Below are 15690 nucleotides of genomic sequence, written 5' to 3' on the forward strand. Positions count from 1 at the left end.
AAGATACCAGATACAGAGGTCCTCTCCAGAGCAGGCCTATCATCAGTTTACACTCTGTTGATGAAAGCCCAGATGCGCTGGGCAGGCCACGTTGTAAGGATGCCAGACCATCGCATCCCTAAACAGCTCTTCTATGGTGAGCTGTCTCAAGGAAAGCGATCGCACGGGGGACAAAAGAAGCAATACAAAGACACGCTGACAGCACCTCTCAAGTCCCTGGATATCGACACCATCTCTTGGGAATTTTTGGCGCATGATCGACCGACATGGCGTACCCTGGTTTACCAGGGGTGCCAGACATATGAACACAGGAGGACAATCTTGGCACAAGAGAAGCGAGCACTCCGTAAAGCCAGAGCTGCAAATGCTGAAGCAACAGTGTCCACTTTTCTCTGTTCAGTATGTGGCAGAACATTCCGTGCTAACATCGGTCTCATCAGCCATCTACGGACACACCGTTGATGGCCCACAATCCACAAGATGTCAAGGTCTTCACCGAAAATCGATGGACGAACAACACAAATTCGACGGGGGTTAACCCGGGCTAAGCCCAAAGTGGCTTCTCCGGGGCGAATCCACCAACGCGCTCGCCAGGATTGTACAAACCCCTCAAAGCAGGCGCCGTGTGAACGCAGCCCGGGGAGGGGCAGCGGGGTCTACGCCTTCCGAGCGGGGCTCAAGGAGCCCCTGGCGAGCCGCGAAAGGCGCAGCGCCGCCCTTCCGAGGCGGCTGCAGAAAGCGCAACCGAGGCCCCCCTCTTGGCGCCCTCTCACCCCGGGACGCCTTATTTTCCCGCCGCTTCAAAAAAAAATAATAAAAATAAACCGATTCCTCCCGCTTTATTCTTTCTTTCTTCGAATATAGAAAGCGCCTCCCCACCTCCCCCGTTTGCCGGGGGGGTCCCGCTTTTGGTTTTGCGCGCGCGGGACGCTTCTCTCCGGACGCTCGCGCGCCCTGCGCTCTTGGGGACGCGCGGAGCGCCTTCTGGTCCGTCTCTCCCGCGCCCTGTCCGGCCCTGCCCTTCCCCTTCCCGGCGTCCCACTCCGGCTGAGCCCCGGCTGGGGCGGCCTCCAGCAAGCGGAAGGCGGCGGGAAGATGGCGGAGCCCGGCGGGGCCGAAACCTTCGCCGAGCGACCGTCCACGCCGAGCAACAGCAGCCTCAGCAGGTGAGGACCGGAGGAAAGACGGATCCCTTCCTGCCTGCCCTCCCCCCCCCAGCCGTCTCTAGTCCCACCTCCTTGGGGAGGGGGGGAAGGGATGGCGCAGTTCCCCCCCCTTCCCAACTCTGCCCCACACGGGACCGTGGTTCCCCCCACGACGGAGAGCTCTCCTCGGTGCCCAGAGGACGACGCCCTCGGTGCCCTCTTTCGTCCGGGTGCTTCCCCCGCCCCGCAGCCGTTTTGCATTTTTATTTTGATTGCGATTCTCGGGATTTCGGACCCACCTCTGGAAACTGGGCGGGGCTCTTGCCAGGAGGCTGTCGGAGTGTGTGTCTCTGTGTGTATGGTGCTGTAGTGGCACGCCAGGTTTAATTAACTAGGTTACCGCATTAGCCCGTTTTCTGCCTCGGCACGGGATAAGGAGCCGTACCCACCTGCTGGCTGCGGCACTCCAGGCTGAATTAGGGTAGAGCCCAGCATAATTAAAGCTAAATGGAAAATAGGGTGCTGTGCAAATGCGTGAAGACTGACCTGGTTACTTAAGTTGTGTGAGTGTGGGCAGTGTAATCCTGGGTGAGGGTGGATCGTCTTCCTCATCCCCATAGCTCCATATTCTTGTCCTTCTGTATCCATCTGTCAGTGGTTCCCTTGTATGATGAACTCCAGATCTGCCTTTGTAGGGATCTGTCAGGCTGGGGATGATGGGAGGTGTAGTAGTAGTAGTAGTAGTAGTAGTAGTAGTAATAGTAATAGTAATAGTAATAATAGTAATAACAACAACAACAACAACAACAACAACAACAACAACAATAATAATAATAATAATAATAATAATAATAATAAAGTTGGAAGGGACCTTGGAGGTCATCTAGTCCAGCCTCCTGCTCAGGCAGGAAACCCTATACCATTTCGGACAAATGGCTGTCCAGTCTCTTCTTAAAAACTTCCAGTGTTGGAGCATTCACCGCTTCTGGAGGCAGTTTGTTCCACTGGTTAATTGTTCCAACTTTCAGGAAGTTTCTCCTTAATTCTAAGTTGCTTCTCTCCTTGATCAGTCCATCGCATCTGAAAAGTGACTTGGGAGACTTTAGGTCAGTGTTTCTCAACCTTGACAATTTTAAGGCATGTGGACTTCAACTCCCAGAATTCCACAGCCAGCAATGCTGGCTGTGGAATTCTGGGAGTTGAAGTCCACATGCCTTAAAATTGTCAAGGTTGAGAAACACTGCTTTAGGTCTTCCTTCCACCCCATCGTTGTTCTGCCTGCCCCTAGAAAGGTTTTTCCTCCTGTTAATTTAAGGTCCTCAGCTCTTCCCCATCCCTCGTTTTGCCCTATAAAGGTGGTCCACCTTCACCTTTTTATTGCAGTCACATTTGTTGCTGTATGACAATTCCCAGCAACCCCAACTAGTGTGACCCAATATCTGGAGAGCTACAGGTTGTCCTCTGGTTGCTTTCGCACAAAATGTTGATCCCCCTTGCTAAATTAACCCAACTCTTTTTGCTGTTGCCTAGTGGTTGTGCCAATTTTTATAACCTAATGGTTCTCAATCTTTTCTTCACCATGGACACCCTTTAAATACCTTTTGTGGCCACAAACCTCCAAGGCTTAAGATTTAAATCATAACATTTCTTCAACCCTTCATGGACCCATTGTGACAACATTGTGCCCCCCAGGGATCCGCAGACCACAGGTTGAGAACCACTGACCAAAGTATAGTTGTGGAGCTCTTGGTGTCCTCTAAGCTTGTAGATGTTTCTTTACCCAACTAGGTAACATCATCAGTGCTAGTGAATGTGGGGTTTGCTACTGTATATAAACAGGGAAAATGGCTAGAAACCAAGAGATTGTGAGTTCTAGTCCTGCCTTAGGCTTGAAAGCCAGCTGGGTGACTTTGGCCCAGCCACCCTCTCAGGCCAACCTACCCCACAGGATTGTTGCTATGGGGAAAATAGGAGGAGAAAGGATTATTAGGTATGTTTGCTGCCTTGAGTTATTTATAAAGTAATAAAAAATAATAAAGTTGGGTGATGAAACATCTGCAAGCAAGCAACCAAGCTCAGAGAGCACCAAGGACTCCATAGTTCAACCCTCAGCTACAGATATTCTCTTCTATTAAAAATATGGTGGTCCTAATTAAGTTAAAACATTCTTACTTATTTGAATATTGCTATGAAACATCTCCAGGTATTTTGTATTGTGTGAACCCAGTTGCTATGCAGCATAGGTGTCCCTTTATCTCATTATGTGATCATGTCCCCTGCAGCATTATCTTTTCTGCCTTCCCTTGGTTTTTTTTTTATATTTCCTATTTTCCTCTCTCTGGGAGGTCCTGACTGTCCTCTGCCTGCATTTTTGTTGTGGGAACTTAAAGGAGGCCTACTGGGTAAGAGGAAGGACCAATTAATCAATCAGAATAGAGCTAGAAGGGACTTTGGAGGTCTTCTAGTCCAGCCCCCTGCGCAAGCAGAAGACCCTATACCATTTCAGGCAAGTGGCTGTCCTGTCTCTTCTTAAAAACCTCCAGTGTTGAAGCACCCCACAATGTCTGAAGGCAAGCCATTCCACTGGTTAATTGTCCTGTTAGGAAGTTTCTCCTTAACTCCAGGTTGCATCTCTCCTTGATTAGTTTCCATCCATTGTTTCTTGTCTTGCCTTCTGGTGCTTTGGAAAATAAATTGACCCTCCCCTCCTTGTGGCAGCCTCTCAAATACTAGAACACTGCTATCCTGCCCCCCCCCCCCCAGTCCTTCTTTTCTCTAGACTGGCCATACCAAAATCCTGCAACTGTTCTTCATATGTTTTAGTCGCCAGGCCTTTAATCATCTTAGTTGCTCTTCTTTGCACTTTTTCCAAAGTCTCAACATCTGTTTTGTAATGTGGTAACCAAAACTGGATGCAGTATTTCATGTGTGGCCTTACTAAGTCTTTATAAAGTGGCACTAATGCTTCGTGTGATTTTGATTCTATGCCTCTGTTTATACAAACAGGGATTTTATTAGCTTTTTTGACTGCTGCTGCACACTGCTGGCTCGTGTTTAAGTGATCGTCCACTAGGACAGGGCTTTTCAACCAATGGTACGGGCACCACGTGTGGTACATTGGCACCTGGCAGGTGGTACGCGACTATCCTAGAAAAGTGGTAGCGGGGGAGGGGAATGAGCTGAACCGATGGCAGCACCGCACAAGCCTGAGCGAGAGATGGCTGGAGTTGCAGGGCTGTCAGGGCTCAGCGGAAGCGCCAGGATCAGTGCCAGGCTCCAGCTGGAGCTCAGCGCTGATCCTAGTGCTTCTGCTGAGCCCAGAAGAAGCGCCGATCAGCTGGAATTGTTGCAGCATCTCCAGTGTCTTGTGATTTACATTCAGATGCTTGGCAACTGATTCATATTTATGACGGTCACAGTGTCCCAGGGTCATGTGAAGTGACCAAAACTGCTGCAATCACCCAGCAGACGGGGGAAATAAAAACCACATACACCCCACCCCACCCCCACTGCCAATTCTCAGCAGAAATACTCACAATGAAAACCTCAGACAGGAGAAAGAGCGCGGCCGGGCGGGCACGCAGGTGTCTTGCTCGGCTGTCGCTTGGGGGACACTTTTTTCAGTGCCATTGTAACTTCGAACAGTCACTAAGTGAACTGTTGTAAGTCGAGGACTACCTGTACTTTATCACTTTTTTCCTTTTTTTGGGGGGGGGTCATCAAGTTTTTGATACCTTGCTAGGCGACTGGTGGTACTCAGATAGTGCCATATCCTAAAAGTGGTACAATGGGTGAAAAGGTTGAAAAGCCCTGCACTAGGACTCCAAGGTCCCTCTCACAGTTACTGTTTTTGAGCCAGGTTTCGCCTAATCTGTACTTGTACCTTTGGTTTTTCCTGCCCAGGTGTAAAGCCTTGCTTTTTTCCACATTAAATATAATTTTGTTGGATAGGGCCCATTGTTCAAGTCTATCAAGATCTTTTTGGATTTTGAGCTTGTCTTCTGGGGTGTTGGCTATTCCTGCCAGCTTAGTGTTATCTACAAATTTGATGAGATCCCCTTGTATTCCCTTATCTAAGTCATTTATGAAGATATTGAAGAGAACTGGGCCTAGGACAGAACCTTGTGGTATCCCACTGCTTATTTTCCTTCATGTAGATGTAGTATCATTAAGGACTACTTGTTGAATATGGTTTGTCAGCCAGTTACAAATCCATCTGGTGGTGATGTTGTCTATTCCACATTTTTCTAGCTTACCAAGAAGTAGGTTGTGGTCTACTTTGTCAAATGCCTTCCTGAAGTCTAAATATACTATGTCCACAGTATTTTGCTGGTCTACTAATTTAGTCACTTTGTTAAAGAATGAAATAAGATTGGTTTGGCATGATCTGTTTTTAACAAACCTGTGCTGGCTACTAGTTATAACTTTATTTGTTTCTAGATGTTCACAGATCTGTTTTTTTATTATTTTTTCCAGTATCTTCCCAGGTATTGATGTTAGGCTGATTGGTCTGTATTTTCTGGGTCTGTTTTTTTTCTCCTTTTTTGAAGATGGGAATCACATCAGTCTTTTCCAATCCTCTGGTAGTTCTCCAGTGCTCCAAGGTTTTTTAAAGATATGATACAATGGTTCTGAGATAACATCTGCCAGCTCCTTCAGAACTCTGGAATGTAATCCATCAGGAACCGGCGATTTATATTCATCAAGGTCAGACAGGTGTTCTCTTACCATTTTCTTGCCTATTTTAATTTTTATTTCTAGTCCATCTTTTACATTTATGTTTTTGGTAAGTTGGGCTGTAGTTTCTTTTTGTGTGAAGACTGATGCAAAGAATGAGTTAAGCAGCTCTGCTTTCTCTCTACTGCCTGCTACATCATCATCATCATCATCATCATCATCATCATCATAATAATAATAATAGTAATAAAGTTGGAAGGGACCTTGGAGGTCATCTAGTCCAACCCCCTGCTCAAGCAGGAAACCCTATACCATTTTGGACAAATGGCTGTCCAGTCTCTTCTTAAAAACTTCCAGTGTTGGAGCATTCACCACTTCTGGAGGCAGGTTGTTCCACTGGTTGATTGTTCTAAATGTCAGGAAGTTAATTCCTTAGTTCTAGGTTGCTTCTCTCCTTGATTAGTTTCCATCTGTTGCTTCTTGTCCTGCCTTCAGGCGCTTTGGAGAATAGCTTGACTCCCTCTTCTTTGTGGCAGCCCCTGAGATACTGGAACACTGCTATCATGTCCCCCCTTGTCCTTTTCTTCATTAAACTAGACATACCCAATTCCAGCAGCCTTTCCTTATATGCTTTGGCCTCCAGTCCCCTAATCATCTTTGTTGCTCTTCTCTGTACTCTTTCTAGAGTCTCAACATCTTTTTTACATCGTGGTGACCAAAACTGGATGCCGTATTCAAAGTGTGGCCTTACCAAGGCATTGTAAAGTGGTATTAATACTTCACGTGATCTTGATTCTATCCCTCTGTTAATGCAGCCCAGCATTGTGTTGGCTTTTTTGGCAGCTGCAGCACACGGCTGGCTCATATTTAGGTGATTGTCCACTAGGACTCCGAGATCCCTCTCACAGTTACTACTATCTTCTCTCTTTAGTGGACCGATTGTTTTCTTGACTTTTTTTGTTACTTATATGTTGAAAGAAACTTTTTTATTATCTTTGTGTTGCAAAAGTTCATTCTGAGTCTTTGCTTTCCTGAACTGACTTTCCTTTGCTTTCCGGAACTTTCCAGCATGCTGAACCAACCAGGCCGGTTCACATGCTGGTCCCACAATAGCTAACAAGATGTCTTTGAGGAAGAAGCCCACAAGCAGGAGAAATGCTGAAATTCCTCCCATCCCCATCTAAGTGGAAATGCTGGGCATGGCTGCTTGTTCAGGACCATCAAACATCCACAACTTTCTGTGTTATATCTAGTTTTTTAAAAAAACGATCCAAGTTCATCCACATGAAACGAGCATTTCATCTAGTGACCAGTGCTCAGTTTCACTTCATTTTTTTTCTTTGTGCATAATAATATTCTATAATTCTTATCCCCTCCACAAAAGATTCTACAGTTGTCTTCCTTTAATTGCTCCCTTGTCTCCCATTATGTTTCCTGGTTGTGTGTTCTTTCGATAATCTTTTATTAAATTTCTCATTTCCTAGATGAACTAGGAAATAGATCCCCCGAGTCCCAGGTAGAGATTCCTCCAATTTGTTCTTCTCCACCTTATCTAATATTTTCCCTTGAAAATAATTATGTGTTTTTCCGCAGTTATTCCCTTTATTCTGCTCAGCTTTTTCCAGCTCTCGTATGATAACTTGCTAAAATTTTAATAACTAGCATAAACACCAGGATCAAGTTGAATTCTAAATGTTGTTGTTGTTAGTTGCGAAGTCATGTCTGACCCATCGCGACCCCATGGACAACGTTCCTCCAGGCCTTCCTGTCCTCTACCATCTTCTGGAGTCCCTTTAAGCAAGGGGTGTCAAACTCAATTTCACTGAGGGCCGCATCAGCATTGCGGTTGCCCTTGGGGCGCTGGGTGGGTGTGGCCAGGGTGGGTGTGGCCTACTGGGTGGGCATGGCCAGTTCTACATCATTCGCATCAAGGGTGCCTGTGGGGGCCTGGGCAGGAGTGGGACAGATCTGAGGGTCTCTGGCAGAAGGGGATGGGACCAGGGCAAGTGCCAAGGCATGGTTCACTGGGGCAAGTGCCAAGATGGCCACCACAAAATTTTACATTGGCTTCGGGCTGGCGTGGGCCAGGGCCAAAGCGGGGGGCCGTTCCCTCACTGTTTCCAGGATGGCTTCGCGGGCCACATGAAACCACTTTGCGGGCCGCATCCGCCCCCCGGGCCTTGTGTTTGACATGTCTGCTTTAAGCTCACGCCTCCTGCTTCAGTGACTCCATCCAGGCACCTCTCTGTTGTCCCCTTCTTCTATTGCCCTCAATCTTTCCCAGCATTAGGCTCTTCTCCAGTGAGTCCTTCCTTCTCATTAGGTGGCCAAAGTACTTGAGTTTCAACTTCAGGATCTGGCCTTCTAAAGAACAGTCAGGGTTGATCTCCTCTAGGACTGACCGGTTTGATCACCTTAAAATAGCTAGATTTCTCTGTGATTGTTTTAATTGTGCCCATTGAGTATGAGAGTCCTGAGTTTTACAGATTCGTCAGTGTGTGCATTTTATGGTGGATTATTTTTTTGACTTTCCTCCAAGTGGTTTACAATTAGCAGGTCTAGACTGATTAGTGGACAACAGGGATATCAACTTTGTTCCTACAGCATCAATTGTTAGCAGAGGCTAAAGTGGGTTAAACTCGTAATATCCTGATTTGGAATTTCGAAAGTGTATCTGACAGGCCCAAATGGAATTTGGACAGATTGATCTTTAACCTGATCTAGGTTTTTTTTTAAATTGAAGCAGATGAGGCTGGTACTATTCTGGGTTCCGAAATTACAGTATATAGGGCAGTGATGGCGAACCTTTTAGAGACCGAGTGCCCCAAAACTGGCCCTTCCCCTGCTCCACCCCCTGCCCCGCCCCCGCTCCACCTCCTGCCCCGCCCCGCTCCACCCCACCTTGCCTGCCCACAGGGCCACTCACCGCCTCCAGGGCCCGCCGCAGATCGCCCAGGCAGCCCAGCAGCACCATGGTGGCCACGCCCTCTGCCCATGCCCCGCAGCATCAACTGTGCGCGTTGGGGCGTGAGGGCAGAGTCTTGTCTACGCTGCCTGGCTGCCATGTTCTTGGCTGCGCTGCTCCGTGTGGGCCACACAGGGGCGACTCTCCTCCAGGGAGGCTGCTGGTGAGGAAGGGGTCACGGGCGGAGGCGAGGCTGGGGCAACGGCATGTGTGCCCACAGAGAGGGCTCCGAGTGCCGCCTCTGGCACCCGTGCCATAGGTTTGCTACCACTGATATAGGGATTTTAATCCAAACATCCTCTTTCAGGCCTAGTGCCACATTCAGGTTATTCTTGAGTTACAATCATATTGAAGCTTGCCCATCCTGGTCATAAGTTGTGACAGTTGTAAATCAGTCATCCACATGCAGCATTCATTAAGCAAATGCCATGGTCATTAAGTGAACCAATGATTCCTATAGGCTGATTTGGCCAGAAACAAGAAGTAAATGCCGGGTTTTTTTTACAAAACCGTTGTAAAACACAGTCACATGACTGCAGGATGCTGCTAATGGCTTAAATATAGGCCAGTTACCAAGCGCCTGACGTGCAGTTACATGACCAGCCATCAGAACGTAAAAACAGGGTCATAAGCACTCCAGAGCAGTCCATTGTAACTTTGAAATTGATTTTGAGTTTGCTTAACACCGACCACAAAAAAGGTTGTGAAATTGGGTTGGTCACGTGACCCGTTTTATGACTATCACAACTTACAACCATGATCGGTAGGCTCCATTGTGGTCATATATCAAGTATTACCTGTAGACTCTTTTTAGACCCATCTAATGCAGTAGTAGACTATTCCCAAGCATTAGGTAGATGTCTTTCCTATAACTCGGTATATGATTGTTATCTAAGGGGCTGCCACAAAGAAGAGCAGGTCAACTTAGTCTCCAAAGCATCAAAAGGCAGGATAACAAGCACTGGATGGAAACTAATCTAGGAGAGAAGCAACCTAGAACTAAGGAGAAATTTCCAGACAGTTAGAACTATTAATCAGTGGAATAACTTGCCTCCAGAAGTTGTGGGTGCTCCAACACTGGAGGTTTTTAAGAAGAGATTGGACAACCATTTGTCTGAAGTGGTGTAGGGTTTCCTGCTTGAGCAGGGGGTTGGACTAGATGACCTCTGAGGTTCTTTCCAACTCTATTATTCTATTATTCTGTTTTTAATCTGTTTTAGCAAAAGAATAAACAAAACATTCATGGTACATCTGAGCAATAGTGCAAGGCATTATGGGACCAGATGCAAGTGATGCCATAATGCCAGAGAATTGGAATTAGGAATTATATTCTTTTCTTTAATAAAATAAATGTATGGGACACATAAGCCCTTCTTATCAAATAGCAGCTGTGAAGTAGGGAAGACATTAATTCTTATTCTTATGCCATCTTCTACTTTGTGTCACTGCAGCCTTGATCCTTACTGATTCATTCCTTTTGCACCATTTGTAATTAGGCAAATAGGCTCTTATATTAGTTTTAAAAAAAGTATCCTACCTTTTTGCTGAATAGGCATGAGATTTATTCATTTCTTGCTTAATCTGGCCTTGGAACAACAGAAATTCTAGTTTTACAGGAAAGAAACAATTACAATCCGCATTATATTCATGTAGAAATAATTTAGCAGGACTCTTGCTGATGTGCAGAGCTGAGCAGATTTAGGCAAAGAAATATTGGAGTAGGATTCATATATTAATGCAGAAAATTCTTAAAGTAAACATAAAGATTAAACCAGAAACTTTCCTTCTGTGTCTAATGGAAAGAGAATTGGGGAAAAAATTGGAACTCTGATTTTATATATGGTGATGGCAGCAAGATTGCTTTATGCACAAAAGTGGAAGGATGCCTCAATTCCTACCATGGACGAAGGGTTACAAAAGCTGATGGAATTAGCAGAGATGGCCAAATTGACTGTGGTGATAAAAGAAAAGAACATAAGTACTTTTGTTTCTACTTGGAAACCACTTCTGGACTTTGTGCTTGAGGTGGAAAAAAATGATATTACGATTTTGGGTTTTACCGATTAGACTGATTTGCCAATACAGAAATGGCTAGTGCATACTACTATAGAAATGTAAAAAGTTGAGATTTTATATTAATGTCTGATTTTACTGGAACAGAAAAAGTCAGAAGTCAATGTCTTTCGTTTCTTCACACCTTTTTTGTTTTCCCTTTTTCTACTGTTGTCCCCTACTATTTGCTTTTGTATTTTTACATTTTATGTTATAAATGAATGAATAAATAATAAGAATAAGAATAAAAGAGCTGGGCAGATTTAGAATATAGTCTAACTTTAAATCCTTTTAGTACTTATGGTTACCTTGAATTGTATCCTATGGTCAATTGGCAACCAATGGGGGTCTTTTAACACAGAGTCCACCCTTGTCAAAACCTTGTCATATTTTGCACCAATTATAGTTTTCAGATGCTTTGCAGGGATAGGCGCCCAAACTGCATATTACCACAATCAAAGCAGAAACAAGGTGTGGATTACTGTTTCAAAATCTGGCCAGCTCGAAAAGGATTTAAGTTGGTACATTATTTGTTGATTTGTTTAGGCAATGGATAAGGCCGCTCATTCTAAATACATAACTCTTGGGGGGGGGGGCTAACAAGCCACACTGAAAATTTTTACACGAAAATACTATAAAAATAATATAAACTCCTGGGAATAGAATAAAAAATGAAGTTAAGATGATCACACCTTCTTTAATTTTGCAGATATACATTCATGGCTAGACATTGTGATTGTTTCAGCTCTCAAAGCTGCCTGAGAGTTATTTCTGCATTGGCACAAATCTGAAAAATATGTTATTTTATAGCCTGAACTATCCTTGAGTTACGTGCTAAGAAATGCTACCTAACTGTAGATTTATAACATAAAGGGAATTGATGGACTTGGAAATACATTATTTCACTAAAAGAGTGTTCTCAATTAACATCAGCATTATTCAGAAGTTTGGCATAATGTTTTCCAAAAAGAAAAAAATAGTATTGAAGGCCAACTATGAAAGAGAACTTGCTGATCTAAGATTTTTCCATTGCAATGATCCTGGGCTTTCTTGGTTCAGGAAAAATAACAAGAAGTCTGAATAGACTTAGTTTGCCTGAGACAGAATATACTGAAGAGAATTTTTTTAAAATCACACACCATAGGGCAGATTAAGAGAGGAAAAACTAGGCTAAAGGCAGTCCTCAATTTACGACTATAAAGGACCCCCCCATCATGGTTGTAAGTTGTGATGGTTGTAAAACAGGTCACACGTGATCGACCTGATTTTGTCATCTTTTTTTTGTGGCGGTCTTTAAAAGAATGAGGACCCAGATTGTTGGGGTTTACAGAGTCAGCCTATTGCCCCCCAACCATCTGGGTTCTCATTTTACCGACCTCGGAAGGATGGGAGGCTGAGTCAACCTCGAGCTGGAAGGAAGGAGGACTGGATTCTGTTGTTGAGTTGCCATCATGAATGCCTGATTCCTCTTCTCGAATGGGAGCCAGAGAAGGCATTGGTGGTGGCTTTTCATTCCCCCTATCCCAAGGGTAGGCAACCTTGGCTCTTTTATGACTCGTGGACTTCAACTCCCAGAATTCCTGAGCCGGCATGGCTCAGCTTGGAAACCTCTCCCTTTCCCCTCAGCATGCCTGGCTCAGGAATTCTGGGAGTTGAAGTCCATATGTTTAAGGCAGAGATAGGCAACCTTGGCTCTTTTATGACTCGTGGACTTCAACTCCCAGAATTCCTGAGCCGGCATGGCTCAGCTTGGAAACCTCTCCCTTTTCCCTCAGCATGGCTGGCTCAGGAATTCTGGGAGTTGAAGTCCATATGTTTAAGGCAGGGATAGGCAACCTTGGCTCTTTTATGACTCGTGGACTTCAACTCCCAGAATTCCTGAGCCGGCATGGCTCAGCTTGGAAACCTCTCCCTTTCCCCTCAGCATGCCTGGCTCAGGAATTCTGGGAGTTGAAGTCCACGAGTCATAAAAGAGCCGAGGTTGCCTACCGCTGAACCTATCAGCAATCCTTCAGTGCCTCTGGTTGTAGCTGCTAAATGCCAGGTTGGTTTCTAATAAGGCCTCCCTCCCATTAATCATTGATGACTGCTTTAGGGAACATTCTCTATTCCCCTCCTCGTCCCCCCTCCCCCTCCATGGAAGCTAAATTAGTTCTATCCCTGTTAATACAGGTAGTCCTCAGCTTACCAACACAACTGAGCCCTAAATTTCTCTTGCTAAGTAAGATAGTTGTTAAGTGACTTTTTTCCCCATTTTATGACCTTTCTTGCCAGGGTTGTTAAGTAAAATCATTGCAGTTGTTAGTAACTTGATTGTAAAGTGAATCTGGCTTCCCCATTGATTTTGCTTGTCCGAAGGTCACAAAAGATGACACTACAACTGTCATAAATATGAACCAGTGGCCAAATATGAACCAGATTTTGATCACGTGACCATGGGGATGCAGCAACGGTCATAATTGTGAAAAATGGTCAGTCACTTTTTTCAATGCTGTGGTTTGTATATTTTATTTTTATTATTTTTTTATTGCTTTTAAATATATATATATATATAATTGCCTCCCTAGAGGCAAATGATTTGATTTTTAAGAAAATAGGGAAAACTGAGCAGTTTTGTACAATGCCACCTAGTATATAAAGGCCTGTCCCTTTAGTAGTAAAGGAATAAAGTAGTCTTTAGCAGTGGTTTGAAAAGAGATGGATTATGATTGATTATATACCATAAAGCCATTTTTGACTCCCAGTGATCACATAGATCAGTGTTTCTCAATCTTAACTGCTTGAAGATGGGTGGACTTCAACTCCCAGAATTCCCCAGCCAGCATGGCTGGTTGAGGAATTCTGGGAGTTGAAGTCCACTCATCTTCAAGCTGTCAAGATTGAGAATCACTGACATATATAGATCTTCTTCAGGAGATTCTGTCCCTAACTTGTTCTTTCAAGTCCCCCAATAGTGCCCCCTGTATTGAAGTCTATCCGCTTTGCTGCTGGTGGTCGTCTTCTTTCCTTCTACATTTCCCAGTAGTAGAGCTTTTAAAGAGAAAAGTTCAGCTTTCTTAAAAGAATAAACTCTTTTTAGCTAACAAACAAGTTCCAGTTTCTTCCAGGCTGCCAAAGTAAGTTCTGAATTGGTTGAAACGGTATGTATGCAACTACGCGCAAACAGCACCAACTACCTACCACAATTGTGGCGTGTGGGCCTTGGCAAAGAATCACTCAAGGTTTTCTTTTGTGCCTTTCCTGGAATCTCTGCCAAGGAACAGATGCTGTTCTATGTTGTTTCCCCCCCCCCCACAACTATAGTAACACAAACAATGGGACTGCAAGGCAACAAGGCCTTAAAGTGTTTTTTTAAAAAAATGCCATTATTTCACATTCTGCAATGTGACCTCGCTCTCTCTCTCCCCCACAGCCCTCAGTCCTCATTCTAATGGCTTTTCAAAGAAAAGGTTAAATTATATCATGCTCCCAGTTGAAACCATAGTTTCAACTTGGAAACTCTGAGTATCCTAGACCAAGTCCCAAAATGCTAGAGAATTCCTGGAAGCCTGGCACTCAAACAATCAGCCATCCACAGGCACATGAACATAAACAACATCTACATACCATTCAAAAGAGACAATCAAAAAGCTAAAAAGGAAAACAAAAAGACCAATGCACCACTTCTCCAGCAATCAACACCCAGATGAGCAGAGATTAGCACCAAAATTAACATTAGACTAACAATCAAAAAGCAAACAATACCGTAATCATGCCGAACAAGCTAACAGTAAACAACAGCCCAATCAAGAAACCACCAAGACCACTTTGACCAATTCTGACAGGGCAATCCGCTAGTATATAAAATGAGAGCAAACCCAACTTTCTCTTAGCACTGATGATGTTACCTAGTTGGGTAATGAAAGGTCTGCAAGAAAACCACCAAGCTCACAGGGACCCCATATATCATGCTCTGTTTTATATATTCCAAGATTACTTTTCCTGTTTTCATTTTTATTAAAGAAGTGGAGTGTGTGTGTGTGTGTGTGTGTGTGTGTGTGTGTGTGTGTGTGTGAGAGAGAGAGAGAGATTAGGGTCCATTGGTAACCACAATGGAGTTTGAAGGTGTTTCTTGTATTAAGAGCCATTGTGACGCAGTGGTTAGAATGCAGTACTGCAGGCTACTTCTGCTGACTGCCAGCTGCCAGCAGTTCGGCAGTTTGTGTCTCACCCTCTCAAGGTTAATTCAGCCTTTTATCCTTCCGAGGTCAGTAAAATGAGGACCCCCCTATTGTTGGGCGCAATATGCTGACTCTGTAAACTGCTTAGAGAGGGCTGTAAAGCACTGTGAAGCGGTATATAAATCTAAGTGCTATTGCTATGACCTTGAAGAATGCCTAAATTTTTGTGGGAAGATGGGGCCTTGTTCCCTTCATTCTTGTATAAAAAGGGGTAGAACAATGGCTCTCAGCCTGTGGTCTGCGGACCCCTGTTGTCCCGGGAGTCCTTGAAGACTTAAAAAAAAGTTATCATTTAAATCTTGAGTTAAGTCTTGGGGGTCTATGGCTATAGTTTGTGGACACAAAAGGTATTTAAAGGGGGTCCGTGGTGAAGAAAAGGTTGCAAACCTAAAAGATATTTCCAGTTTGAGAGACTGTTACAGAGCAGGTAATAATTTATTTATTTATTTATTTATTATTTCAATTTATATCCCGCCCTTCTCCCGAAGGACTCAGGGCGGCTCACAACATTATTAAAACAAAGAAAGACCCACACACCCCACCGAATAAAACCAAATTAAAACCAAAATTTTTGTGTTGTGATAATTAAAATTTCTAAAAAACCCAGTTTAAAAATCCTCCCTAGGCCAGG

General features: G+C 44.4%; 1 protein-coding gene across 1 annotated transcript in view; it reads left to right on the forward strand.

Annotated features, from left to right (window-relative positions):
• Positions 1-1095: 1095 nt before the first annotated feature.
• Positions 1096-15690, forward strand: part of LOC107282854 (kelch-like protein 26) — a 31105-nt gene continuing 16510 nt past the window's right edge. The window contains exon 1 of the mRNA XM_029283092.1: positions 1096-1166. Within this exon, the coding sequence (XP_029138925.1) occupies positions 1096-1166 (71 nt within the window). The remainder of the gene's footprint in view (positions 1167-15690) is intronic.

The sequence above is a fragment of the Protobothrops mucrosquamatus genome, unplaced genomic scaffold, assembly GCF_001527695.2.
Source record: "Protobothrops mucrosquamatus isolate PMUCROS unplaced genomic scaffold, P.Mucros_1.0 scaffold14, whole genome shotgun sequence".
NCBI classification, from domain to species: Eukaryota; Metazoa; Chordata; class Lepidosauria; order Squamata; family Viperidae; genus Protobothrops; species Protobothrops mucrosquamatus.